The 27,900-nt window shown below is 40.4% G+C and overlaps 1 protein-coding gene across 2 annotated transcripts; it reads left to right on the top strand.

The window, feature by feature from the left end:
* Nucleotides 1-34: 34 nt before the first annotated feature.
* LOC138967171 (transcription initiation factor TFIID subunit 4-like) lies at nucleotides 35-22,523 on the top strand. Of its 2 annotated transcripts, none has more exons than XM_070339692.1 (12): nucleotides 35-1,240; nucleotides 3,827-3,997; nucleotides 5,859-6,042; nucleotides 7,736-7,857; nucleotides 8,634-8,723; nucleotides 9,189-9,362; nucleotides 10,168-10,439; nucleotides 15,055-15,227; nucleotides 15,787-16,043; nucleotides 16,593-16,760; nucleotides 17,377-17,436; nucleotides 20,884-22,523. In XM_070339692.1, the coding sequence occupies exons 1-12, from the start codon at nucleotides 65-67 to the stop codon at nucleotides 20,995-20,997; spliced, it is 2,961 nt and encodes a 986-aa protein (XP_070195793.1). In that variant the 5' UTR covers nucleotides 35-64; the 3' UTR covers nucleotides 20,998-22,523. The 2 variants fall into 2 exon arrangements, with proteins under 2 accessions (XP_070195793.1, XP_070195786.1); XM_070339685.1 differs by having other exon boundaries at nucleotides 10,060-10,439.
* Nucleotides 22,524-27,900: the final 5,377 nt, after the last annotated feature.

The following is a 27,900-nucleotide window of genomic DNA, read 5'->3' as shown; positions in this document are numbered from 1 at the left end:
AAGTCCCACAATGCAGGTTCATGCGCATGCGTAGTCTCATTCCAAATTTTGGCGAGCTACTGAAATGGCGGACCCTGGGTCCATCGACGATTTCTTGTCTTCAGAGATTGATGAAAATGCGGTAAACGCGTTAGTTGGTTCCCTTGAAACACAGTTAGCATCCCCAGCTAGCACTCAAGCATCAAAACCTCTCACAGACTCATCTTACAACAACAATCACATAGGTGGGACAACACCATCTAGTTCTGTTCGTCCTCACTTTCACTCAAATCAAACAGTGACTCCAAACCAGAAAGGATCTGTGTCTAATAGCATTTCTTTGAACGCTCATTCACCCGTGTCTACTCCGAAATTGTCAAATGCAGAGATTTTAGGAATCTCGTCGATTATCAATTCATCTAGTACGCCTGTATGTGGTGGTGGAGTATCACATGTGAATGTAAACACAAGCATAAGTAGCAATGGTAGTAGGACAGATGGGCAGAAGGTCTCAACCCCAACAATAAGAATAGTTACACAGTCTAGTTCCACACCAGTGTCTTCTACGAACAGTGCACAGTTCATTACAAGTGGTGGAGGTGTGATCTCTCAAACAAGTGTTCCTTCAGGAGCTACAAACAATGTGCATGCTGTGCATGTTTCAAGCATGGGTGCTGTAACAAGGACGAATGCTACTGCTGCCAGTAGCACTATATACAATCTAGCAACTATTGCAGCTGAACAGAAACCTCACACTGTTGTTCACAATGGCAGTGCACATCCTATCCAAGTCACGAAGGATCGTGCAGTTATACCACAACAAGGTTTCATAGTGAAACAAGAAGGGGGTGCTACTTTGGCCATAAAGCAGGAAGGTGTCCATGCAAACCAGCAGTTCATTGTGAAACAAGAAGGCAACACCCCGGTGCACATCAAGCAAGATCCAGGTGTGGCTCATTCAGGGACGTTGGTGAACACAACGCTCAAAGGTGTGGCCGGGGTTTCGAACCCCAGCATCATCACAGTTCGTGCGCATCCACACCCGCAGCAGGTAACTGTTGTGCAGCAACCTGCTGTTGTGACTACACAGGCCAACATGACGCAGTCTATGCAGGTGGTCAATGTGTCTGGGATGCAAGGGACGCCTCGGCTTGCCAATGTAGCACCAAGCATGGGGAAACCGGGTGTGAGAGTGTCGACACCTGTGAGAATTACCCAGCAGCCCAACATTGCCCCACGGCAGCCCCTGCATGGCTCAAGTGTGAGTACTACAATTAACCCTGATATAGACGCTTACCATTTGTACCATCATGTACAAGTATGAATACAGTTCAAATACATCCGTCAGTTTTTATTAGGATTAATAGGAAAGACGTTTCAAACATTTTAATATTTTTATTATGAAAATTCTCATAAAATACATTTGAATACACATGTTAATTGTTATATTATAATGAAAGGATTTGATAAAATGAAATCTGTTAAATGATGAACTTTGTACACAATTTCAATTGAAGTTATACTAATAGTATACACTGGCTTGACAGACACATGTATGCATGACCACAGCCTTAAGTTTCAAGAAAATCCTTTTTTACATATAAATATAATATCATTTATATATATCATATACATATACCACTAGGATTACTAGCAACAAAGCTTTGCATTGCCATTAGATGAAATAAGTAACTTTCGAAAGGAAATACACATGTTGCATAGTTATGTGCCATCCAGATTCTGCCAGAGTCACAGTTTCTGAACAATTTTGTTTTTTTACCAATAGGCAATACTAAGTCTTGGTACATTTTTAGTATGTTAACTTAATCACGCCCATGTGGTGGCTTTAATATGAATTTAGAAGAATATAAAACAATTTTTAGTGATAATGCAAGATGGTTAGTGAATTTGTTAATGTTATGTGCCCAGGGTTTCATTTACTAGTGCGCCTTGCGCAAAAATGTCCCATTGGAATTACCTTCAGCGCGTCAAAGGGCGCATTGAGATTACGTACCACTGCGCCACCCTATGTACACTTTTCACGGGAGTATAGTGTTCGAAAAGACCTAAGCAAAAACGCGCGCCAAGCCGAGCAGCTTACGAGTTTGTGAAACGAGCTGTGATCGGCTTTTAAAATGTAATTTATTAGTATTCAACCAATCCTGCCAACTATCTGTGCGGGAACGATCTCTGCTTGCGCCTTTACCTCTGTGGAAACTGTCAACACAAGCGATATCATCGAAACACAGACCCACGTAAAAAAGCAATGACTCCAAAGAAAAAAGTAAAGTTACTTCCCGGTCAAGGAAAGATATATATATCCTTTCAACTGCCTCGCCCATCAACCTCAGGTGATGTTCGCATTGAAACAACAGAAGAAGATGGCGGCGAAAGTGTCGAACAACTTGCTTCTATTTTTTCCTCTCTCTCTCTCTCTCTCTCTCTCTCTCTCTCTCTCTCTCTCTCTCTCTCTCTCTCTCTCTCTCTCTCTCCCTCTCTCTCTCTCTCTCTCTCTCTCTCTCTCTCTCTCTCTCTCTCTCTCTCTCTCTCTCTCTCTCTCTCACACACACACACACACTAACCTGATACGCTGGGAGGGGGGGGGGTGAGAAGAATGTCTTTTTTTTTTACCTTATCCAAACAAGTTGAATTTTTGTCTCAGAATGCACCAGATTTTAATGTACCATTTAAACAATTTTCGGGGGAGCATGCCCTCGAAACCCCCTAGAAAAAGGGATTTCCTCGTTTTTCATCACAAGAGAGTCCCACCCCTGTATTTTGCATCTTTCGATAAAAGCGTTTTCGGACCATCTAGCCTGCTTTGCACTTTTTGCCTTCAACTATGTAATGTACCATCAGAATTTGGTTGAGGGGGACAAATGTCCCATTGTCTTTTTCTTCCAGGCTAAACCCTGTGTGCCTTTTAAGACTTTAACTAAACTTTTGTGGCTAGAGCATTAACCAAACAACATTTTTCTACTTTTTTCACAGCCTTTTCTTACTCTTCTTCTTCTTTTTGTCGATCACTCAGATGGAAACGCCAGTTCTCCGCACAAATGTTGCTGTGCGCTGTAGGTCGTCCAGACTGCCATAGAGCTTCCCTTGCACCGTGGTCGCCTCCGCCCAGATCTGGCTCCTGAGGCCATCGTGTAGTGGGCAAGTCTGCAGCAGGTGTTCCGTTGTCATGCTGCCTGTTTGACAAGGGCACTGGTCTGACTGGCCAATTCTGAACTTGGTGAAAAGGTGGTGGTTCATTCGGTTGTGGCCTGTCCGCAGCCTGAATATGAGGACCTGCTCAGACCTTGTGAGCAGGTGAAAGGCGTCGTTTTTGTTGTAGTGTGGGTGCTGCTGCAACCACTTTTTGTGTTGCAAGGCCTTGATGATGGTCTTGGCTTCTTTGAAGGTGGTTGATCTGTCATTCTGGTCCTTCATAGTGCCCTCCTTTGCCAGGGTATCTGCGGCTTCGTTGCCTAGTATGTTGCAGTGAGAGGGGACCCACTGCAGCATGACTGTGTGGGCTCTGCACAGGGAGGTCAAGGCGGATGACAGGTCATTCAGTTCTTTGTCTCTGGCAGTGTCTAAGGCCTGCAGGACTGACTTTGCGTTGCTGAAGAACACAACGTTGTTGGAGGAGAGCTTTTCTCACTCAAAACTGAAACAAAAATTGAATTGTGTTGTGAATTTATAGTATATACAGAATTGAAATGTTCTTTCCGTTGGTATTTACTGGATTTGACCATAACATATCAGGTGTGAGGGGAGAGTGTGCACCATTATTTTGTTTTTTTTGTACTGTGAGTAAAAGAAAAACCTACTTTACTTCAAACACGGTATGTGAACTCAACAGAACCCAGTGACGATCCCACACGGGACGCTGTTGATGCGGAACGAGCAAGGTCAGCTGATGATCGTTCAGACGGGGGGACCAGGTCAGCCTGGGGGCGCCTCCCTCCACCCCAACATCATCACCACCACCTCCGTGCCCATTACCACGTCCAGCGGCATGAAAATGCAGCGGGTGAGTTAGAGATTCTATGTAATATATTATATTGCTATTTCATATGTTACGTGGATTTCCATTGGTCAATTGGGCAAAACTGAGCTCAGTGCAAAAGTGATATCGACAACATTTCCGTCGATATCAGTTTTGATATCGACAACCTCTTTATTGCTTCCCCACTTCAAAAACAAAAACACCTCAATTTAAAAACAAACAAATATATATGAAAATGTAATTATCCCAGAATTTAGTTGAGCAAGTCACCAAAGACTTTTTGAAAGGAAAGACATTTTAAAATACTGAAAAGTACAAGAAAAGAGTGAACAAAAAGAAATAATAACCAGAGGGAGGGATATGGAACAGCCAAAACTAAGACAAATACTTTTGTAATTTCTTTACAGTAAATACAAAATGTCCAGAGAATTAGCAATATCTCAACATTGACTGACTGTGTGATGATATCTTCTGCTATTGGCCTCCGGTCTCGATTTTGATATCACTGTCTCAACAGACCATAGCAGAAGATATCATCACACAGTCCGTCAATATTGGGTAATATAGTGGTACCTGTGATTGAAGGGACACCCTTGGGAACAGTCAAAAGCGTCCTAAGTGTGGCCTGTCCTCCCATCAGAGGGGTCTCACCTCACAGAACTAGTATTAGTTCTCCGGTTATTCATTTAAATTGCCTTTGTAGTGACAACATGCACTGAAAATACCATCACTGAAGTTTCCGTTAGTATTTGTATCTAAATAACTTATTAAGTCAGTACAGTGGAACCCCCTTTTTACATTTAGTCAAGTTTTGACTAAATGTTTTAACATAGAGGGGGGAATCGAGAGTAAACTACTGGACCGATCTGTATGACATTTTTCATGAGAGTTTCATTTTTTCGATAAATGTCTTTGATGACGTCATATCCGGCATTTTGTTAAAGTTGAGGCGGCACTGTCACACCCTCATTTTTCAATAAAATTGATAGAAATTTTGGCAAAGCAATCTTCGACGAAGGCCGGACTTTGGTATTGCATTTCAGCTTGGAGGCTTACAAATTAATTAATGACTTTGGTCATTAAAAATCTGAAAATTGTAATTAAAATTATTTTTTTATAAAACGATCCAAAATTACGTTTATCGTATTCTTCATCATTTTCTGATTCCAAAAACATATAATTATGTTATATTTGGATTAAAAACAAGCTCTGAAAATTAAAAATATAAAAATTATGATTAAAACTAAATTTCCGAAATCGATTTAAAAACAATTTCATCTTATTCCTTGTCCGTTCCTGATTCCAAAAACATATAAATATGATATGTTTGGATTTAAAACACGTTCAGAGAGTTAAAAAGAATAGAGATATAGAAAAGCGGGCTATCCTCCTCAGCGCAACCGCTACCGCGCTTTTCCGGATTGTTAATTTCACTGCCTTTGCCACGAGCGGTGGACAGACGATGCTACGAGTGTACGGTCTTGCGGAAAAAATGCAATGCGTTCAGTTTCATTCTGTGAGTTCGACTGAGCTTGACTAAATGTTGTATTTTCGCCTTACGCGACTTGTTAAGACCTCCAAATATCTGAGAAAATCGGGTCTTAAATAAGTTAAAATGGGGGTAATTTTAGTGTTTTTACAGAGATTATGAACAGAAATTCGGAGAAACAAGGTCTTAAAAAGGAGGGAGTCTTAGATTAGGGGTCTTAAAATGGGGGTTCCATTGTTACCAGTTTTCTCCATGCCCCTAGAGGGCACTAGATGTTCATTAAACTGTGAATCCAAATAAGTTCCTGATTTCTCTGTGGCACCATTGTTACTTGCTTTTTTCTCCATATAGTTGCACATCTTATTGACAATTCAATTTAAAATTGTTTTCCCATAGCCTGTAACGACAACTTTGCCTCGTCCTGGTGGAGGCACCATTGTCATCCAGCCCGGTGGTCAGACAAGAGGTCAGCCTGTGACCTTGACCCAACCCCCAACCCCTCGAGTCATCTCCCAGCCAACACCCACCATGCCAGCTCCGTCCATCGCACAACCTCAACCGGCCGCTGTTCCTGAACTGAGTGAGTGTTGACTGCCTTAGGTCACATTCTTTTTAGCCTGCATTCTCTTTAGGTTCCTAATGGTCCCCTCTAGTCTGATAAGGTCTGTGAATCAGAAGACACTTGTGACCTAGCCGCAGCCAGTCACTTGCCTCACATCGTGAATATTAACACAAACATTCTCACACGACAAACTATGTTGAAGGTGTACTTCCACTGCTTCCCTTTTCTGGGCTTAGGGAGAAAAACAGATTCACAATTCACATCAAACAGAGAGGAATTGATGCAAAAATGCATTTGACACAAAATAATTTACACAGTTGCACTTGATTCTTCATTTGTTTGACCGCACACTTTTTAAGTGAACTGGTCAGCATAGCACACAGAAAGAGTGGATGTTGCATGGTCAGTCACATTCCTCCAGTCGCTGTCCAGGTAGCCTTGGCATGGCGTTTCATCAAATTGTCCAAATGAATATATAATATTTTACATCAGGCAAGAGAATCTTCCGCCGTTTGGCGGAAATCCGCCTTTTTGATGAGCCCCAGGGTCATTTCTGAGATCGGTGTAAATCCGTTGAGAAAATTGGGGGGGGAGGGGGGTACGGTACTTTCATCCGCGTAACAGCTTCCATCGGCAATAGTTTATTCTCAATTGGCGTATTCTTATTTGGACTGAATGTTGCTTGTACGAAATTTGCCGAGTAGAACCCGAGGATGATAAGAATGCTGTCGGAAACAGCCGAGCAAGTGGTTTTATGCTTGTTCCGGAATTTGCCGAAGATTTCCGAGCGCTTTCTTTGTTTTTACGGATCGTGCAGTTTCTAGACCACGCGCCATTTTGGTCACCATGCATCGACGAATTACGAAAAGCGATGAGGCCCTTGCGGCCGAAATCGACTCAAGTGTGAAAAACAAATGGAATTTTGGTTGGCTTGAGGAGAGAGTGAAGACTTCGATCTGGTTGACAAAAGGCAAAGTCTAAAACGAACACACAGTGGAGCTCTCTGTTAACGATTTTGAACACATTGGTGAGAAATTACTGCAGCTTCAAGTGCACTGTTTTGTAAAGTTATGGTGTCTCCTGGTGCACATTTTAGGTGTGGAAAATGCCAAAAACCCTCAGCTTCAGGGGGCATTGCCCCCTGACACCCTGGCAGGGGCCTATAGCAACCCCCGCACCCCCACATTATTTTCCTCCTTTTTGATGATTTCCTGTTCCCATGCCTGATACATATAATCAGAGCTGCGAACATGTGCTGTGTGAGTGTACAATGTATTTTTTAGCTGGAATTTGAGTTTGTGTGTGTGTGGGTTTTTTTTATATTTTGATTTGAATGTCAAATTTTTGTGTTTGTGCATGTTTTCATTTGTGTATATTTATTTTTGTTGGATGAGTGGTGGGTGAATGTTCGGATCTTCTTATTGTAGTAATTTATGCAACTGTTACTGTAGTCATGCTGACGGTAAAAATCAGGTTATAAAATGATGCCTTTTATTATTTAGAGAGAGGGGATCACAATGTGCTGTCTCTCCCTGTTTGTGTGTATGTGTGGTTATGTGTGTGTGTGTGTGTACATGTGTGTATGTGTTTGTTTACACGTCCTGTTTTGTGTTCGAAAACTTTGTGATTCACGCTTGTTTCTCCAGGTATCACCCTTCGTCTGATGGAGTCTTCAGTTCATACAACATTTTTCTTTTTCTCTCTTTTGCAGACAAAATGATGCTGGAAAATGTCAAAAAGTGCAAAAACTTTCTGTCCACACTTTTAAAGCTAGCTGCCAACCAGCCTGCTAGTACTGTCAAGAATGTTCAGGGCCTCATTCAGGGCCTCATCGTAAGTTGATGTTAGCTGTGGTGATGTAGGAGAAATTAAAAGAAAGTGGGTTATTTGTAAGGGAAGTTTAAAGTCCTTTTGGTTTCCATGAGAATTAATGCATATTTTTATGTTTTTATTTGCTGAACATAATCCTAATTTTTGTGAAGTAGTGTCATGGTAAGAATCATATCTTACAAGTTGCAGTTACACAGGCTTTCTTGCATTATTTTTTCAGTTCTCGAAAACATATAATATACATACATGTTTTGTAATTGATATATTTTCTTGCCTGGAGCTTAGCTGGGGTAAAAGCGTTTTCTTGCTTACAAATGTATCAGCAGATGACACAAAAGAGTCCAAGGGTTGTCAGCTTCATGTTGATGAAGAATGAAGCAAAGGGAAAGTATGTCATATAAAGATTTGACAGGCGCATTGGCCTAGTGGATAAAACATCAACCTCCCAATCGGAAGGTCTGGGGTACGAATCCCGGCCGGGCCTGGTGGGTTAAGGTCGGAGATTTGTTCAATCTCTCAGGTCAACTTATGTCCAGACCTGCTAGTGCCTTATCCCCCTTTATGTGTGCATGCAAGAACAAGACCAAGTGCGCACGGGAAAGTTCTTGTAATCCATGTCAGAGTTCGGTGGGTTATAGAAACACGAAAATACCCTACATGCTTTCCTCGAAAGCGTTGTATGGCTGCCTAAATGGCGGGGTAAAAACGGTCATACACATAAGAGTTTCAGCCCATGAACACAGAAGAAGAAGAAGATGTAAAGGTTTTCTGTATTGCAGGACTCCAAGGTGGAGCCGGAGAACTTCACTCATAAGTTGCAGCACGAGCTCAAATCCTCTCCGCAGCCTTACCTCGTCCCATTTCTCAAGGTAACTTTCATTTTGCTCAACTGTCATGTGTTTCTAGGAATTCTCTCTCCGGAGTTGCTCTTATGATATATATTTTAAACATATTTTATATATATCTAAGAAGGTGCCCAAATGGTCCCCCCCCCCCCCCCCCCCCCCCTGTTATTTCCGTAAAGATTTCCCCCCCTAATGGTGGGTTATTGCTGTCAGAAAGTGTCAGAACATTCTTGAAAATAACCCAGGAGTATGCTTTCTTCTGTCATCTCTTGATCATTTTTGTCGGAGATGAAGGTTCATATCCTCTGTCTCTCTGTCTGTCTGTCTGTCTGTCTGTCAGCTGATTTAGTTTGAGATTTCTAACAAGTGTGTAGTAACTGATACTTCCTTCTTTGAATTCTAGTGTCTCTCTTCTTTGTTGGAAGAAGAAAGGTGAGCTATTTACAGTGGAGCACAGTAGTGAACAGTTGCTGTGTTTTACCAATACAGAAAAGCTTGCCAATGCTCCGTCAATCCATGCAGCTGGGGAAGATGAGCATTGAGGGAATTCGACCACCACCCCATGATGTTGTCATAGCAACGCCTTCGTCCCAAACCACACAAGCAACTATTCAGAGGCCGCAGATTATGTCACAGCAAACAACTGTGGTGCGACCACCAATGGTCAGTATAAAGAATCTGTTTACATTTGTTTTGAAGTTTTGTCAATTCTGCTTTTGTCCATGGTAGTCATTTTGTCGAATCTACAATTTTAATTCTGTCATGATCTAGGTTGTGATTTTGTCAATGGACCATGTTCAGAAATAAATGTGTGTTTGTATGTGCTTTGGAAGCATTGGGCCTCTTCAGGCGAGGCAAAACAAAGCAACTGATCAGTTGAGCCCAATGATTAATGCATCAGCATGAAAAAATGAGCTGCATCCTGCATTGTGTGCAATGTTCACTTGGTCTGTCGCCCTTTTCTTCCCAAAATGTGCACATCACAGCTCACTATTCACCGCCAAGGGATCGAGTGCTGTACAAATTCTGTCTGCCTAATATTCTCCTAACGTTACTTATGTTGTGATAATTATATGCCATTCATTTTTGATGGTTGATGGTTTTTGCTCATTTGTCTTTCTTGCTTTATAATTATAGTTTCGAAAACTATGTTATATTTTCAGGAAGCAGAGTGCTGTGAATTATTGTAACTGCATTTCTGGAAATGACTCTTGTATTCTTTTTTGTGTGCAAAACTTGCTCTCTTTGCATTGTTTGCTCTCAGATCTCCGTACTCTTGCATAACTTCTGTTAGATCTTTTTAACATGCTTTGATACCTTCCGCTTCCTAACTCTTCTGTCCTGCTTTGCCCTAATTCAGACATCGCAGGCTGCGCTGAAGCAGCCCAAATCCTTCCAGGGGGCCTCTCCTCGGTTGACCTTACCGCAGAAAGTGACCCTTTCCGGTAATTCTGTTCTGGCCCAACAGAAAGGTGGCGTGGTGATGGCAGCTGCCTCTCCGCTACAGACCAAACCTCTCGTACAGCAGCAAGCAATGGTGCGGCCTCCACTCTCCCAGCTGGGTCCCGCCTCTAGCAAATTTCACATGCAGGCAGCAAAGCCGTCCACATCAGTAGCGCCACCTCGAGCCAAAGGGGGAGCATCAGCAGCGGTGACGGCAGCGTTGCAAGCCCACGCGCAGAAGGTCGATACTGCCAGCACCGCGGGTCACAAGGAGAAGAGGAAGTTCGAGGCTCTCAAGTGAGTGAGAACTTGTAGTTGTGGCAGTAGTTGAATCATCATTCAATCAGGGACGAAAGCTCCTATAAGGAAACTAGAAATTCCTGATTTTAACACATTTTTGTCCTGACAGATTTTCTGAATTTCCATGAAAATTAAAAGGAAACAGTTAAAAAAAGAGAAAAGGAAAAAACATTCAGACATCAAGCCTACGTTTCTTGATTTCAATAACTGTCAGCATTCATCCCTGTTACACTACTATCGTAAATGTCAATGTTCTTGTGTGCACAGGGGAATAATATAATAATAATAATAAATGAGCATTTATATAGCGCAACATCATAACTTTACAATTATGCTCTTTGCGCTTGACACATTTAAAATTAAAACACAGTTATACAAGCATTTACATCTACATTCATAGTCAGCAACGCTTAATTAAAAGCATACACCATCAAACATACATTACAAAAGATTCTTCCACTAACTAAGTAATAAAAACATGAATAAAATAGGTAGTGAAAACAAGGAAATACCAGCTGAATACCCTTAAAGGTGGTCGTCTACATTTTTGCTTTTTGACTCACATGCGAAGCAAAAGTGAGTCTATGTACTCACCCGAGTCGTCCGTCCGTCCGTCCGTCCGTCCGGAAAACTTTAACGTTGGATATTTCTTGGACACTATTCAGTCTATCAGTACCAAATTTGGCAAGATGGTGTATGATGACAAGGCCCCAAAAAACATACATAGCATCTTGACCTTGCTTCAAGGTCAAGGTCGCAGGGGCCATAAATGTTGCCTAAAAACAGCTATTTTTCACTTTTTTCCGATTTTCTCTGAAGTTTTTGAGATTCAATACCTCACCTATATATGATATATAGGGCAAAGTAAGCCCCATCTTTTGATACCAGTTTGGTTTACCTTGCTTCAAGGTCAAGGTCACAGGAGCTCTTCAAAGTTGGATTGTATACATATTTTGAAGTGACCTTGACCCTGAACTATGGAAGATAACTGTTTCAAACTTAAAAATTATGTGGGGCACATGTTATGCTTTCATCATGAGACACATTTGGTCACATATGATCAAGGTCAAGGTCACTTTGACCCTTGTGAAATGTGACCAAAATAAGGTAGTGAACCACTAAAAGTGACCATATCTCATGGTAGAAAGAGCCAATAAGCACCATTGTACTTCCTATGTCTTGAATTAACAGCTTTGTCTTGGATGACCTTGACCTTGGGTCAAGGTCACATGTATTTTGGTAGGAAAAATGTGTAAAGCATGTGAGTCGTATGGGCTTTGCCCTTCTTGTTTTCAATAATCTTATGGTTAGATTTCGCTAAAAAGTTATGTCAGATGATGAATGAACCATGGGGAAAAAAGTTATATAGAAAAAAAAATATATGTATAAAAAGATTTTATTTTTGGGTAGCGTGACTCACGCTTCCAATATTTTGTTTTCTGTTTGCTGAGAACATGTGCTTTGCCTAAAAATACTGACCAATCAAATTCATGTCACTATGCTTATAGCCATGCCCAAACAAGTGCAGCAACAGTTTGACACTGGAGCGCTGTCCACGCTTTTTTTTAAACGCACGAAATGTACGGGATTTGAGAGGAGTTTTGCGCTTGGCATTTTCCAAATATGGATATCCTACTATGAGTACTACGCTGGAATACTACAATGAATTTTCAAACGGCTACACTGGCTTCGTCTTTCCTGATCGAAAGGGGGTGTATTGTTTTTTTTTAAATTTTTTTTATTGTTTTTTTTTATTCTCTAATTGTACATTTTTTTTTTTTTTTACATGAATATGCTGTACATTACAGGACATCACCTAACCGAAAGGACAGAATCATATAACAGAAAAGCACACTTGGACAATTACAACATACATGGGGTGGGAAGATGGAATGGGGAGGGGGGGATGTTCAGCGGTTTGGTGGTCGCATTATCAAAAGGTTTTAAGAACGAAAAAACCTAAGGGTTACATCAAAAAGTGCATACACAGGCGCCAATCCTTGTAGAATTTATCTACTGTATTATTCACAACTGCGTTATACTTTTCACAAATAAATCTTTGCTTAAAGTTTCTACTAAATGTCTGAAAATGAGGGGTCTTTTTGTTCATTTTGGAAATATATACATGGTGTTTGGCACAGATTAATAACACATCAAAAGCTTTATCGGTGACTACATTGTTCGCCACTCCAAGAAGAACCAGTTCTTTAGACAGTTTTAAATTGTCGCAATGGGTGCAGTTCGCCTTTAGCCAATTTACAAATTCTATCCAAAAAGTCTGCACTTTATCACACTCCCAAAACATATGTAAAAGGGTTTCTTCATTTCTACCACAAAATGTACACAATGACGTATCCACAATTTTTCGCAAAAATAGAAACCTTTCTGTGGGCAAAATTCTGTACAATAATCGGTACTGGAACCATCTCAGACAAGTGTCATTTGTTGTTTTAAAAACATGTTGAAAAATAGCCTTCTTATCTAACAAACAGTCTAAAGATTCAGACCATTTTTCGATACATTTTGGGACCGTAGTATGTTCAATCAGTTTTTTGTAAATAAGTTGTGTCTTACCTTTACAAATACATTTCCACACAATGGGCTCTGTCATAATAAAATGTTTATCAAATTCTAAGCCGATTTTTCTCTGATATTTCTTAACAGCCTGGATTACACCTTGATACAATACAAAATCGCCTCGCACATTTGGATATTTAATTTTAAACGCATTATAGGATAAGTATCCATTTTGTCCCAAAATATGACCAATCTGAGCTATTCCATTGTCGATCCAATTTTGAATGTACACTGTCTTTTTATCTCTCCGAATATTAACATTATAATGTAAACATTCTGATACAAAATCGTTAAAGGTTATAGGGTCACATTTTCCATGTAGTTTCTTATAATGTTTAAAAACATTGGTCCAAAATGGGTTTTCCATTCTCTGCATCAAAACATTTGCAAATTCCTCTCCTCTCATATTAATTGTTGTAACAGATGGACATGCTTTAAACAATAGTCTTGATATTAATCCAGTAAGACCATCAACTCTTTTTAACCAAACAATTTTTAGAGATGACAGAAAACTTTTCACGTCAATCATCTTTAATCCTCCATCTTCATAGGGTTGGGTGACCGTAGTTCTTTTAATTTTATCTCTTTTTCCATCCCAAAGAAATTTGAAAAAAATATTATTGTTGATATTTGTAGATAATAGACTCTGCATTTTAATGGTCAAATGGCGATTTCGGTATAAAAATGTAGAAAGGACCTTTAATCAAACAGAACATGTTATCAACAATACTGAAAACAGCCTTAGATGTTTATATACATTATCACATTATCACTAAAACAACAAATACACTACATGTAGCCTACTGATGGACTGAGAAAACAAAATCAGGGGTTGTATTTCTTGAAGAGGTGCGTTTTAAGTGCTCGTTTGAACGTTTGAATGTGCCAATGGAAGTTCACCAGGAGCGTATATCATTTTTAGTGACTTTATAGATCTATACAATTTGCAAGTAACTTGAAATTACAAATCTTTTCATGGAAGTGTCACTGTGGCCAATTGGCTGTTGTCAGAAGTACATTATTAGAAGTGGTTAACAAACATTACATGTGGTTTTTGCGCAGGGATACAATTGCCCATTGGGCTTTTCCCAAAAGCCGATGTTACTTAAGAGAATAGAATGGGTAAATCTCAGACATCATTCACTGGAAGTATTCGATAATTATGCAACCCTTTGATTAAATCGATCAAAACCTCTGGAATGATAATGATACAAAAAGTAAGAGTTGAGAAAATAAAGAAAAAAGTTGAGAAAAAAAAGAAAGCTTAAAAAAGCTCCTACCTGTTAAGATATTCAAAGTTCTCCCCATGACCGCCAGGTTACAAGTTTGGGATTGGACACTCTAAAAACTGAGCTAACCCGGCTACCTCTTTTCAGGGGGTAAAAAAAAGAGAAATTATGACTGAATATTTCATGTGACTGTTCCCGAGCATGGGGATCAGTACAGAGTCGTCTGTTTCTGTGTCTTTCCGTTCGTATTTGTGTTTTGTACGTTCTATCAATCTCACTGTTCAAGGTAAGTTAAGTTGATAACTGACCCTATGCTCCCGTTCACTGCGTATCAGTTTGGAAAGCAAAATCAATTAGCATTAATTTCAAATGTGACTTGACACTATGTTGGCACTTGAGCTCTGAAATGCATTGACTTTTTTTCACAAAAGGATTTCCAAGGGTTGTCAGCTTCAAGGATTTTCCTACCCATAATTCCAAACGGTTTTTGGAGATTTTGAAGGTTTCATTCGAGACAATGATGCTCAATGACGGTTTATTATGTATAGGGAAAGCAAGCGGTTCAAAACGGGCGACGACTGAGCCAATGAAGGATGAGAAGAACTTGTAAGATCATATACCTGTGCTGTTGTACAAATATATTAGAACATCTCTGAAGGTGATTAGATGACACTGGTTTTTGGGGCCATGTTATGATCAGCCTAAACGAAATTGTTTTTTTGCTGCTAACTTCAAAAGTCCGAGATGAGAAGATTCACAGACTACTATGTTAAGGTCGTTTCTTAAGATTTATCTCTCACACCCAGGGAGGACAATGACGACATCAACGATGTGGCGACCATGGGTGGTGTCAACATATCGGAGGAGTCCAAGAATATCCTGGCCACCAACTCAGAGCTGATTGGTTCCCAGATCCGTTCGTGTCAGGACAAGACTTTCCTGCCTCACGACCTACTCATGGCTCGCATTGCTGCTGTTGGTGAGTGCGCTCTCTTGTTTTCGCTCTGAGATGGCAATATGTGACAGCACACAAAGAAAAGAAAGATATTGACAAAATGAGTTTTAAAAGTCAAGCACAGCAAGGGATGCTGAATAACAGGCAAGAAACGGATTCATTTTTATCTCTTAGTTTGGAAATTTGACACTCCTGAATGGACAGAAATTCCACTCAGAAGTTACAGAATTTACACAAACTGTGCACCGTGACACAGAGTTGTAAGCAAACTACCGGTAACCTGTTTAGTTTTTGTGAATTCACATAAACATTTTAGAATCCAAACAGCCAAAATGTCAAATTTGTCCAAATATCAATCAGTACTGGACAAAGTCGGATATTTTCCTCCCTCAACATGAATACAATGTTGATCTTTCATATATCTGTCCTAGATAAATGTGCAAATTGTTGTGCTGACCAGTCACAGTACTAATAAAAGTGTCAGGTCATTCTCTAATGCCTTATAAAAAAAAAATTCCCCCTAACCATTGGTGACAAAAGCACAAAACTGTGACCAAACTTTGCTGGTTCTTTCCCTCTGCAGCCAAAAAGCACGGGTTGGAGGGAGTTTCTCCTGATGTCACTCGCATCGTTTCCCACGCTACCCAGGAGCGATTACGAGACCTCATCAGCAAGCTGTCCACTATTGCTGAGCATCGGATGGAGATTTACAAAATGGACTCGCGCTACGAGGTGTCATCAGACGTGCGGGGAAAACTCAAGTTCCTGGAAGAGCTGGACAAGTTAGAGAAGAAGCGACACGAAGAGCAGGAGAGGGAGATGCTTCTTAGGGCCATCAAGGTATGTTATCATTGTAAGGGCAGAATTGTGAGTGAAGTTTTAACTTTTGCAGTCTGACACAAACAACAGGAGAGGGAGATGCTTCTCAGGGCTACCAAGGTATGTCATGGTTGTTAAGGATGGAGTTGCTCAGTGGCTTGATCAACCTGGTAGCTGAGCTTACAGTTTCTGATTTTGAGCACTTATAAGTTTAGGCATGAGTTCCAAAATGTAATTCTATTGTTCGTCTGCCAGTCACAGAAGGCACATAAACACAAAAACAGACTCCTTTGCATTTGTAGGAATTTGGTGTAGATGTCTGTGCAATGGAATTGTTATAATGAGTTTTTGAAAAGTGTCGTAATCTTTAAATAACAGTTGCATAGGCATATTCATAGATTTTGATGACTTGCCGATGACTTTCATGATACACAGAAGATTTTGTAGTTTGTTTGAGTTTGATAGAAAGTGATCTGAAGGGATATTTAACATCCTCATTGTAACTCTCCCCCTGACATGAGCATGAAGCCAAAGGATTCACACCAACGTTTGATGATTGTATCCGTACAGAGTCGATCAAAAAATGAAGACCCAGAACAGTTGAAGCTGAAGCAGAAAGCCAAAGAATTGCAGCAGGCGGAGGCGGAAGAAGTTCGGCAGCGAGAAGCCAACCTGACAGCCCTCAGAGCTATCGGGCCTCGCAAAAAACGGAAACTGGATGAGGAATCGGGTCAACCAGTAAGTATTCATTAGACTTACTTTGTGCCTGTTATGCCCTCTAGCATGTAGGGTAACAGAGTATTAATTTTCTTTTTTCTCATTTTCTGATCTTTGTGGTGCATGTGGCTCTGCGGCTGGAATTCCCACAATGCGGAAAGTATTCCTGCAGGCAGAAACTAAGAGTAATGCTCGCTCCATGGAACTGGTTGCTCAGAACATTTTTCCCGCTTGCATGCACTCAACGTTGGATATTACCACAAGTCATTATTCTGGGATTTCACCCTGTTCTGTGTAATGTGTAGTTTTGAATAGTATTTGGGGATTAGTTTTACTTGATTGGTTGAACCTATTGATTGAGTTCTGGTGTTTTTGTTGTAGTTTTTTTTTTTACCAGTAAATGATGAGTTATTCATCACATCAGGTCAGTTCAGAAGACTTGTATTGTGAAATCATATACATATGTTCCACGGTTCTGATGTACAATTAGGAGTGACGTGCCAGCGCTTTGTAACTTGTAAGGAAACTATTATTTACACGACAAAAACAGTGACACAGTTGGTAAATAGTTTTTTCCAAAGTTCCACTGAGAAAAATGCAGAATTCATGAGATATGCTTTGTGACTTTCACTTTCAGGGCAGTTCCGGTCCTAGTAGTTTACCCAATGGGCCTGGTACACCTTCCAACAGGCAGTCTGTAAGTATAGAAACCAAACACTGTGTGTGTGTGTGGGGGGGGGGGGGTCACTGTGTGTTGCTGTCTGTCTGCCTGTGTGTCCTTTTGTGCCTGCCTGCATTCATGCCTTCATATAAGTGTAAAAACAAATCTTTATCTGCCCTTGATAATGAGTATACTTATTACTAGTAGTTACCTCTGTTCAATGTGCGCTATAGAAAGTAGCCTGCATGTGAGTTGGGTGGATTTTCCCTCAGTACTCATTTTATCGCTTGAATGAATTAGACTTGTAATTTGCACTTCATCGACGTGGAAGTCATGGTTCCACTGCCCCAACATACAAGTATCAGGCGAGGGAATCTTCCGCCTTTTGGCGGAAATCCGCCTTTTTGACTCACATGCAAAGCAAAAGTGAGTCTATGTACTCACCCGAGTCGTCCGTCCGTCCGTCCGTCCGTCCGTCCGTCCGGAAAACTTTAACGTTGGATATTTCTTGGACACTATTAAGTCTATCAACACCTGATGTGGCCTGATGGTGTATGGTTACAAGATCTCAAAAAACATGTGCGGCAACTTGACCTCACTTCAAGTTCAAGGTCACAGGGGCCGTAATTGTTGTCTTAAAAACGACCATTTTTTACATTTTCGCATTTTTTTCTGAAGTTATTGAGAATGGCAACCTTAGCTATGTATGCTATACAGGGCAATGTAAGCCCTATCTTTGGACACCAGTTTGGTTGACCTTGCTTCAAGGTCAAGGTCGCAAGGGTCCTTTAAAGTTGGATTGTATACATATTTTGAAGTGACCTTGACCCTGAACTATGGAAGATAACTGTTTCAAACTTAAAAATTATGTGGGGCACATGTTATGCTTTCATCATGAGACACATTTGGTCACATATGATCAAGGTCAAGGTCACTTTGACCCTTATGAAATGTGACCAAAATAAGGTAGTGAACCACTAAAAGTGACCATATCTCATGGTAGAAAGAGCCAATAAGTATAAGTTACAGCTCCGTCCATCCATGGTATCGCCTGATATTTTGTCGAGACTGGGTCAATGAATATGATGACGTCACTCGAGGCTCTGCCGAGAGTGACGTCATTATATTCTTTCACCCCGTCGAGACAAAATATCACGCGATACCATGGATGGACGGAGCTGTAACGTATATATGGCATGACCAAAGTAAAGAAAATTTGTCATGGGATGTGGAAACAAATCATTGGAAATTCACCATGGGCAATCAACCCAAGCCTAGAAGTTGTAGAACTATATTTTGTTTCAGTCTTGGCAAGGCCAGTTTTGTCCAGTTCCGCAAAAGACATCATAAATTCACGAAAAAACAATTCCATGGATGAAAACGTATAAGCTTATATCCCGTGACGCATCAAAGCTAAATTTTGTTTTGAAATGTCTTCACAACGTACAGATAACTTATAACGACATAATCGCCTTCACAAGACAGGAAAACGCACACTTTGTTTTTCGTCTGCTACAAATCTAGTCTTGTTGGTTGACGGAGAGAATAATGCTTCAATCGTACCTTCATCAACAGGAATAAATGCTCAATCCGCTGTCAGTTCGCAACTGAACCTTGTTTTTTTTCTTTAACTTTTTGATTAACATTGAAACGGCAATCCAAAAGAGTGTTTCAGCTGTTTCAAGACACAGGCTTAGCTCCTTCTTTTGAGTTGCTTTTCAGTCTAAAATGACACCGGAAGCGAACAAATTGTCGCGTATACTGTCGTCACAAAAAGACGTCATGACAAAGTTACACTGCGCAAAGCGAAAGAGACTTTGACGTCATTTACTTTTGTTCGGAATTTTCTGTCTGTTCCTAGCTTGTCAGTGTATGATGTGAGTAAGCTTACCCAAAACGTCTTTGTTCTCTATTCACATTGCAGCTGTGAAATAATCAGTCTTGTGTCTCGGTCGTGTAGGTACAGAGTTTGCTTCTGCAATCATTGTGTTCAAGTTGATGACGGCTTCATAAGACAAATCAGCGAATCTATCGTGAGGAAGACGTTTATGTACAAATCACCGAACCCAACCCATGTTGTGTGTGCATTTTTCTGAAGAATAAACTGCATGTGGTTAATTTCATCCGTTTAATGCTTGTCGAAACGAGCCATAAGGCTTTAGAATAAAAGAGTTCACGCATTTCTTGGCCATCTGATCACAGATGAGGTCGCAGTTTGTAGGTTGAATCTATGAATCGGCCAGAGATAGATCTGCATTTCTGGTACGACCTTCCAGATTATCAACAGCGGGTTCATGGTCGGAATCAAGAGGTCAAATTTGCGTGGCTCCCAATCATTTCATAAAAGATTTTTATTTTCTTGTTTCTGCGGCTGCGCAAGTTATTTTGCCTAGGTCATGGCCGAACTTTAGGCCTACGGAGAAATATCGCTGGATATTTTCTCCCTAGATTAACAGAGACAAAGAAGGGAAGTCATTCTGTATGCACCATTGTACTTCCTATGTCTTGAATTAACAGCTTTGTGTTGCATGACCTTGGATGACCTTGACCTTCACATGTATTTTGGTAGGAAAAATGTGTAAAGCAGTTCTTAGTGTATGATGTCATTGCTAGGGCCTGAAGGTCAAGGTCATGTAAAGGTCAAGGTCAAGCATGTGAGTCGTATGGGCTTTGCCCTTCTTGTTGATTCTTCTTCTGCGTTCGTGGGCTGAAACTCCCATGTACACTCGTGGTTTTTTTGCACGAGTGGAATTTTACATGTATGACCGTTTTTTACCCCGCCATTTAGGCAGCCATACGCCGTTTTCGGAGGAAGCATGCTGGGTATTTTCGTGTTTCTATAACCCACCGAACTCTGACATGGATTACAGGATCTTTTTCGTGCGCACTTGCTCTTGTGCTTGCGTGTACACACGGGGGTGTTCGGACACCGAGGAGAGTCTGCACACAAAGTTGACTCTGAGAAATAAATCTCTCGCCGAACGTGGGGACGAACTCATGCTGACAGCGGCCAACTGGATACAAATCCAGCGCGCTACCAACTGAGCTACATCCCCGCCCGCCTTTTTGATGAGCCCCAGGGTCATTCTGAGATCGGTGTAAATCCGTTGAGAAAATTGGGGGGGGGGATACTTTCATCCGCGTAACAGCTTTCATCGGCGATAGTTTATTCTCAATTGGCGTATTCTTATTTGGACTGAATGTTGCTTGTACGAAATTTGCCGAGTAGAACCCAAGGATGATAAGAATGCTGTCGGAAACAGCCGAGCAAGTGGTTTTATGCTTGTTCCGGAATTTGCCGAAGATTTCCAAGCGCTTTCTTTGTTTTTACGGATCGTGCAGTTTCTAGACCACGCTGCGTACTTAGTATCTTTCAGATGTTGGGAAAATATTTTGAATTAAAAATGTTTGTAACAGGTAGGATGTGTGTGTGTGCATGTGTGTTTGAAGAACTTCCAACTGATGTTTCTGTCCATTTCACAGGTGATTGGGCGACCTCGCATCAAGCGTGTGACGAACAGAGACATGCAGTTTCTTATGGAGCAGGATCGCCACTTATGCAAGTCTCCCTTATTGTACAGAACATTCCTCAAGTGAAAAAACATACTGTTGTGCCTACAGAGACGCCAAGCTATTTGTGATTGTGAGAAGCAAAGATAGCAGTGGAACTGAAGTCTGCACCGTGATTTCAGTTCGCGTTATTATAGCGCTGGTAAGCTTGATTCGTTTGGTCTGTGTGGTGGTGATTGCTCCGATAAGATTCAACAGATTCTTTGTGTGGAAGAATTCGGTCGTTGAGACAGGCAGGGTGAACTGACTGGCACTTGACACTGAGTTTTCAGTGAAGACTTCAGTAGTTGAGTCAGACATTCGGTTACGAAATGACTGATATATACGCCGAGTTTTCAAAGAGGATGTTGAATACAGAAAAAGCAGCGTGTGGGGTAGACACAGTGACCAATGGGAATGTTGTTTGCCCATACTACACCACATACAAGGAAGTATGGCTTGAAAAGCATACAGTTAAGGGGATGGTGTGCTAAATTGGGAGGAGAGTCTGATGGTATTTCTTTTGTTTTTAAGGCTAATGGTAGCAAGTGTTTGATTCGTTCAACATGGACTGTAGTCAGGACCAGTGACATTGTTTTGTTGTCAGACGTTGTTGATACTCTGAGATAGCAATAGACATGTTTTGGAGAGTTTGTACTGCACAAAGGCAGGCCTTGATGTTTTATACAGTATTTTTGTGCGTGAGAGGCGGTGAATGCTGGCCAAGGTTTGGACAGTTTTGTGAGAATGTTCACATCAGCTATTGTCCTTTCTGCCCATCTACAACTGGGAGAAAGTGATTCATATCAGCCTGTTGGTATGTGTGGATGTGTTTGTTTATAGATGGCGTATGCCAACTTCATCAGTCAGAACTGCAGCAAACTGCCTGCAGCTCAGGTTAATGAGCACCAACAACAAGCTTGTCTGCGTAAAAACATTAGACCTTGTACTTACTTTTTTTTTCTTTAACCCCCCCCCCCCCTCTCCTTTTTTTATGCAAATAACGGCAGACAACTACAGTCACAGCTGAAAACTAAATGAATATTTTCTAAGGTGTTTGTCCGGAAAAATTCTGGTCGGAGTGACAGCCGATATATACAGGGGATCTTGATCACTGCTGAATAAGGAGTGTAGATTCTGTGAATCATGAATGTATAGTATTTTCTTTCAATTTTGTTCTTTTTACATTTAGTCAAGTTTTGACTAAATGTTTTAACATAGAGGGGGAATCGAGACGAGGGTCGTGGTGTATGTGTGTGTGTGTGTGTCTGTCTGTCTGTGCGTGTGTGTGTGTAGAGCGATTCAGACTAAACTACTGGACCGATCTTTATGAAATTTTACATGAGAGTTCCGGGGAATGATATCCCCTGACGTTTTTTTCATTTTTTCGATAAATGTCTTTGATGACGTCATATCCGGCTTTTTGTAAAAGTTGAGGCGGCACTGTCACACCCTCATTTTTCAATCAAATTGATTGAAATTTTGGCCAAGCAATCTTCGACGAAGGCCGGACTTCGGTATTGCATTTCAGCTTGGTGGCTTAAAAATTAATTAATGACTTTGGTCATTAAAAATCTGAAAATTGTAAAAAAACAAAAAACATGTTATAAAACGATCCAAATTTACGTTCGTCTTATTCGTCATCATTTCCTGATTCCAAAAACATATGAATATGTTATATTTGGATTAAAAACAAGCTCTGAAAAATAAAAATATATAAATTATGATCAAAATTAAATTTTCGAAATCAATTTAAAAACACTTTCATCTTATTCCTTGTCGGTTCCTGATATGTTTGAATTAAAAACACGCTCAGAAAGTTAAAACGAAGAGAGGTACAGAAAAGCGTGCTATCCTTCTCAGCGCAACTACTACCCTGCTCTTCTTGTCAATTTCACTGCCTTTGCCACAAGCGGTGGACTGACGATGCTACGAGTATACGGTCTTGCTGAAAAATTGCAGTGCGTTCAGTTTCATTCTGTGAGTTCGACAGCTTGACTAAATGTTGTATTTTCGCCTTACGCGACTTGTTTTTTTTAACTGTGACAGCAGTTTGTCCAGAAAGACAACTGAGTGTGGGTTGGTGAGGAGCAGACCATGTAGCCCGTTGTCTTTTGAATTGTTTTACATTTTGTTAGGGTAACTGGGGTAACGTGACATTAGGGTAGTAATCATAAAGGCAAGCAGCATTTGCCCAGTAAAATGAACAGTAAATAGAACTCAGTCACTCATGAAAGAGAAATTAACTGTTAAGTATTATTCTGTGCCTCTACATTTGGTTTTATTTCCCGCTCAAGTTTTTGCTTGAACTAAACAAATGCAGTTGATTGTGTACTACTGTACTCTCAAAATGTCACTGACTTACCCCAGACAGCAATAACACTTTTGATTTATGAATGACACAATTTAATGTTAAAAAGTTCAGTAGATAAAAAGGATGTAGGCCCCCTTTATACGGGTTGTTTAAGTTAGTACATTGGATGGGAAGCATTTACACAGTGAAAGACAGTATTTGGTTAATTCCTGATTTTAACTCACTGAAGTTACATCTCCTGTTAAAAGTGAGGGAACAAAGGGAACCAGTGCTGAACTTCATCAAGGATGTTGCAAGCATTTTTTAATTTTTTTTTGCAAAGTGTTTAAATGGTCATACACATTTCAGCAATTTTCTAAAATTTAAGGCAGGACTTGGTGCACCCCTTCACCCCACCGTGAGAAATGATATGACAGATCAGTCGAAATGACTGTAAAGTTTTTGGTGATTTGAAAGCAGTTTCAAAGTTTTGCCATCTGTCAACACCAAAACAACAAACCTGTTTATTCACAGCATGACATCGTGTCTACAAGTCTTGAGCAGAGTTATGCCATCTCTAGAATCTGCTGTGGTAGACCTTTGTAGAAATGTAATGACTGACTGCTTCAGACTTCATTCACATGCTGTGAGAATGGTACTGTATGAGAGTAAAGGGATTGTCTCCCCTTAGGTTAAGTGTGTCGTCGGATGACATCAGTTCACTGCATTCTTTTCTGATGTGTAAGTTGACTTGTAAGCCTTTCTTCGCAGGCAGCTGCTGTATGTTTTCATCATGTGTGACCCCTTTTCATCACAGTAAGGTTGTATATTGTTTTTCTTGGTTATTGCTGGGTTTTGTGTTATACACTGGTCCCTGCAATGAGAGGACACCCTTGGGACCAGCCAAATGTGTCCCTACGTTGCAGGTGTCCCTTCATGAGAGGTAGCCCGTTATGATTGGTATATTCTGTCATATTAGGTGATTGTTAGACATTGCAGATATCACGGTACTTCTTTGTCTGTCGAGTCAACTCTGAAAAGATCAACCACAAACACGAAAATCGTCTTCTGCCGCCAGTTCTTCTTCTTCTTGCGTTCACCGTCTTCTCTCTCTTTTTTTCTTCTTCTCTCTCTTCTTTTTGTTGTTGTTGGCGAGCGCCATGAGTGTCGCTTCTATCTGATGGTGTCATGGTTGGCGTTGATGCGTGGTACCATGGTTTGTTAGAATGCGCCGTGCAGCCCAGTACCTCCGTCTTCAGCACTCGAGGTTTCTGTTGGGGTTACCTCACCCTTAGCTCATGGCCTGTACGTCCTACCCTGAGAGCACAGGGGGGAGGATTTGCTGGGATCCCACCCGGAGCTAGGGTTTTAATGCGTCCATAATCGCATTGGATGAGTCCCGTCGAAGGGCGATGGAGCATTTCGAAGAGAGTAGCAGTGCCGCCTGCTATCCCACTCCACCCTGGTAGGAAACACCGCCAGTTTGGTCCGCGGCCGCAAGCGGCTGGTCTTCATATCTGAAGTCCGTTCCCCTATCTGCCACCCGGGGACGCGCTGGGTTGGGGGTGGTCGCCCCACTGAAAATCCAACACTGGGTTAAAGAAGTTCAGCCTGTCCCAGTGACATTAACAAATTTTAGCTGATACGGAATCAAACACATTACACACAACAACACCTCATTGAAATTGCAAACATCACTACCAAAAAAATATATTAATTCAAAAAGGAACGTTTTAATCCTTTAGTTCGCTTATGATCTGTGACCGTTAGGCCACTTTGAAACACGTCTATCACAAATGAATACCACTGCCTACCAGAAAAAAAAGTTAAAAGTGTCGTGGTGTTTTTTTTTTTTTTTGGGGGGGGGGGGGGGGGGGGGGGGGGGTTAAGAAGGGTTAAGTATTACTATTACGGAAAATGTACTGGAGATAGTGATTGGAGACAGTGGCAAACACTAGTTTACTCTCAAACAGAATAGGCTTTGAAGGAGTTAAATGTTAAAATATAAATAAAAATAAGCGTGGAGATCCACAGTCAGAAGCTGGTTTTTTTCTTCTTGAGTTCTTGAACTAATACTTAATATCCTTCATGTAGTGGCAAGAATCCATCATTTTTGACTCACATGCGAAGCAAAAGTGAGTCTATGTACTCACCCGAGTCGTCCGTCCGTCCGTCCGTCCGTCCATCCGGACGTCCGTCCGGAAAACTTTAACGTTGGATATTTCTTGGACACTATTCAGTCTATCAGTACCAAATTTGGCAAGATGGTGTATGATGACAAGGCCCCATAAAACATACATAGCATCTTGACCTTGCTTCAAGGTCAAGGTCGCAGGGGCCATAAATGTTGCCTAAAAAACAGCTATTTTTCACATTTTCCCCATTTTCTCTGAAGTTTTTGAGATTCAATACCTCACCTATATATGATATATAGGGCAAAGTAAGCCCCATCTTTTGATACCAGTTTGGTTTACCTTGCTTCAAGGTCAAGGTCACAGGAGCTCTTCAAAGTTGGATTGTATACATATTTTGAAGTGACCTTGACCCTGAACTATGGAAGATAACTGTTTCAAACTTAAAAATTATGTGGGGCACATGTTATGCTTTCATCATGAGACACATTTGGTCACATATGATCAAGGTCAAGGTCACTTTGACCCTTATGAAATGTGACCAAAATAAGGTAGTGAACCACTAAAAGTGACCATATCTCATGGTAGAAAGAGCCAGTAAGCACCATTGTACTTCCTATGTCTTGAATTAACAGCTTTGTGTTGCATGACCTTGGATGTATTTTGGTAGGAAAAATGTGTAAAGCAGTTCTTAGTGTATGATGTCATTGCTAGGTTTAGTTATTTGACCTTGACCCTGAAGGTCAAGGTCATGTAAATGTCAAGGTCAAGCATGTGAGTCGTATGGGCTTTGCCCTTCTTGTTGGGTGTTGGGGTCAAGAAGGGTTAAGTTTTACAATTGCAGAATATCATAGATAGATTGGCAAACACTAGTTTACTCTCAAACCGAATAGGCTTTGCAGGAGTTAAATGTTTAAATAAAAATAAAAATAAGTGTGGAGATCCACAGTCAGAAGTGTTTTTTTCTTCCAGAAGACTTAACCCTTGTTCTTGAACTAATATTGTATATCTCCTTCATGATCATTTAAGTGGGGGTTTTCTTGACCGCGCGTGTGTGTGTGTGTGTGTGTGTGTGTGTGTGTGTGTGTTTGTGTGTGTGTGTGTGTGTGTGTGTGTGTGTGTGTTTGTGTGGTTATGTGTGTGTGTGTGTATGTATGTGAAGAGAGTAAGAATATATGGGTTGTTACACAGCTGTTCATTATCTCTGGGTTTGTGTTTTGATCAGTCTGGCGTAGTTTGTATACAAACCCTGGGTACAAATTATCATGCTTACTTGTTGCAGCCATCATAGAATTGGTGATAGTGCACTGGTTTATGTAAATATATGTACATTTTTGTAGCATTTTAGACGGCATGGAATATAGCAAATGAGTGAAGCTGGTAGAAGCTATGTAAAAAATAAAAAATAAAACTGAAGAAAAAAAAGAAGAGTTTTTATAAGCTGAAAATGATATTTGCTGATTATTGTATCAACATGTGTAAAGAATTGAAGTGTGAATGCAATTTCAACACATAATTCATGATGTATATTAAAAATGCATCGTTTCTGGTACATGTATGTCATACACTCTTACTTCAGAGGTGTTGATCATACGTTTTCATTTTTTTCCTTGATGGATCTTTTGTTTGAAATGGTGTACACCTAACTTCCTTAACTTTATTCATAACTAATTCATTATCATTGTGTGACATAACATTACTCTTATCATATGTTTGCATATATGTGTGCACATTCATCAACTCTGTATATCAGCATTGCTGTACATTTTCTTGCCTTCAAAGAAAACAAAGTTGTACAGTAGAAACATTATTTTTAGCTTTCAGTTTTGAGTACCCGGTACTGTTTTCCAGATATGATTGGATTTGATGCTGATGTGATACAGGTTTAAGGAGGTGTGAATTAGAAGCTGCAATGAATTGAAGATTTTCCATTACTAGAATAGAATATTGTGTGAGCAATTTACCCGAGCAGGGGTTGCACTAACATCTTACTTTTTACATTGATACTCGCTGCTGCTATTTTTTGTAGCAGAGTTTAAAGAGATATGATTTCAGAAAAATGGTAGTTACAAGTTGAAAATGTGTCATGAAGTCCAGAGCAGCTATGAACATGCTTAGGGTAGTACATAAAAGCAATATTCACACACAATTTTACAGTTAGTTGAACCCCTGTCTTAATAACTTCTGTGGTACATATTAGTGTGGAAAAAGTAATTATTTCTTTTTCAGCGAACACAGGAAAGTATATGAAGATAACGAATTTCAAACAGTAGGTTATTTAATCAAAATTCCATGGTCTCATTATTATAATCAATGTTTCTCATCACCATACCGTCTTCAGATAATATCTCCTTAAATTCTGAAACATGTTCCTATGTTGACACTTAAAATCTTGTCAGAATAAAAACAACAACTGAAAAACTGCTATTTTTGTTTCGATACATTTCCAAGAGTGGCCTTTTTATCCCAAAGAGAAATAATTATATCTGTGGAATACTGTGTGGTTTTTGTTTTTATGTGAACTAA

Source organism: Littorina saxatilis, linkage group LG1, assembly GCF_037325665.1.
Source record: "Littorina saxatilis isolate snail1 linkage group LG1, US_GU_Lsax_2.0, whole genome shotgun sequence".
NCBI lineage: Eukaryota > Metazoa > Mollusca > Gastropoda > Littorinimorpha > Littorinidae > Littorina > Littorina saxatilis.
This window is presented reverse-complemented; position numbering and strand designations above follow the sequence as displayed.

Bases quoted from the DNA above. Each gene is read 5' to 3' on its own strand.
- LOC138967171 (XM_070339685.1), top strand. From the start codon at position 65: ATGGCGGACCCTGGGTCCATCGACGATTTCTTGTCTTCAGAGATTGAT. The intron at 16,044-16,592 runs GTATGTTATCAT...GTATCCGTACAG, and splicing joins TGCTTCTTAGGGCCATCAAG to AGTCGATCAAAAAATGAAGA. The intron at 17,437-20,883 runs GTAAGTATAGAA...TCCATTTCACAG, and splicing joins CACCTTCCAACAGGCAGTCT to GTGATTGGGCGACCTCGCAT.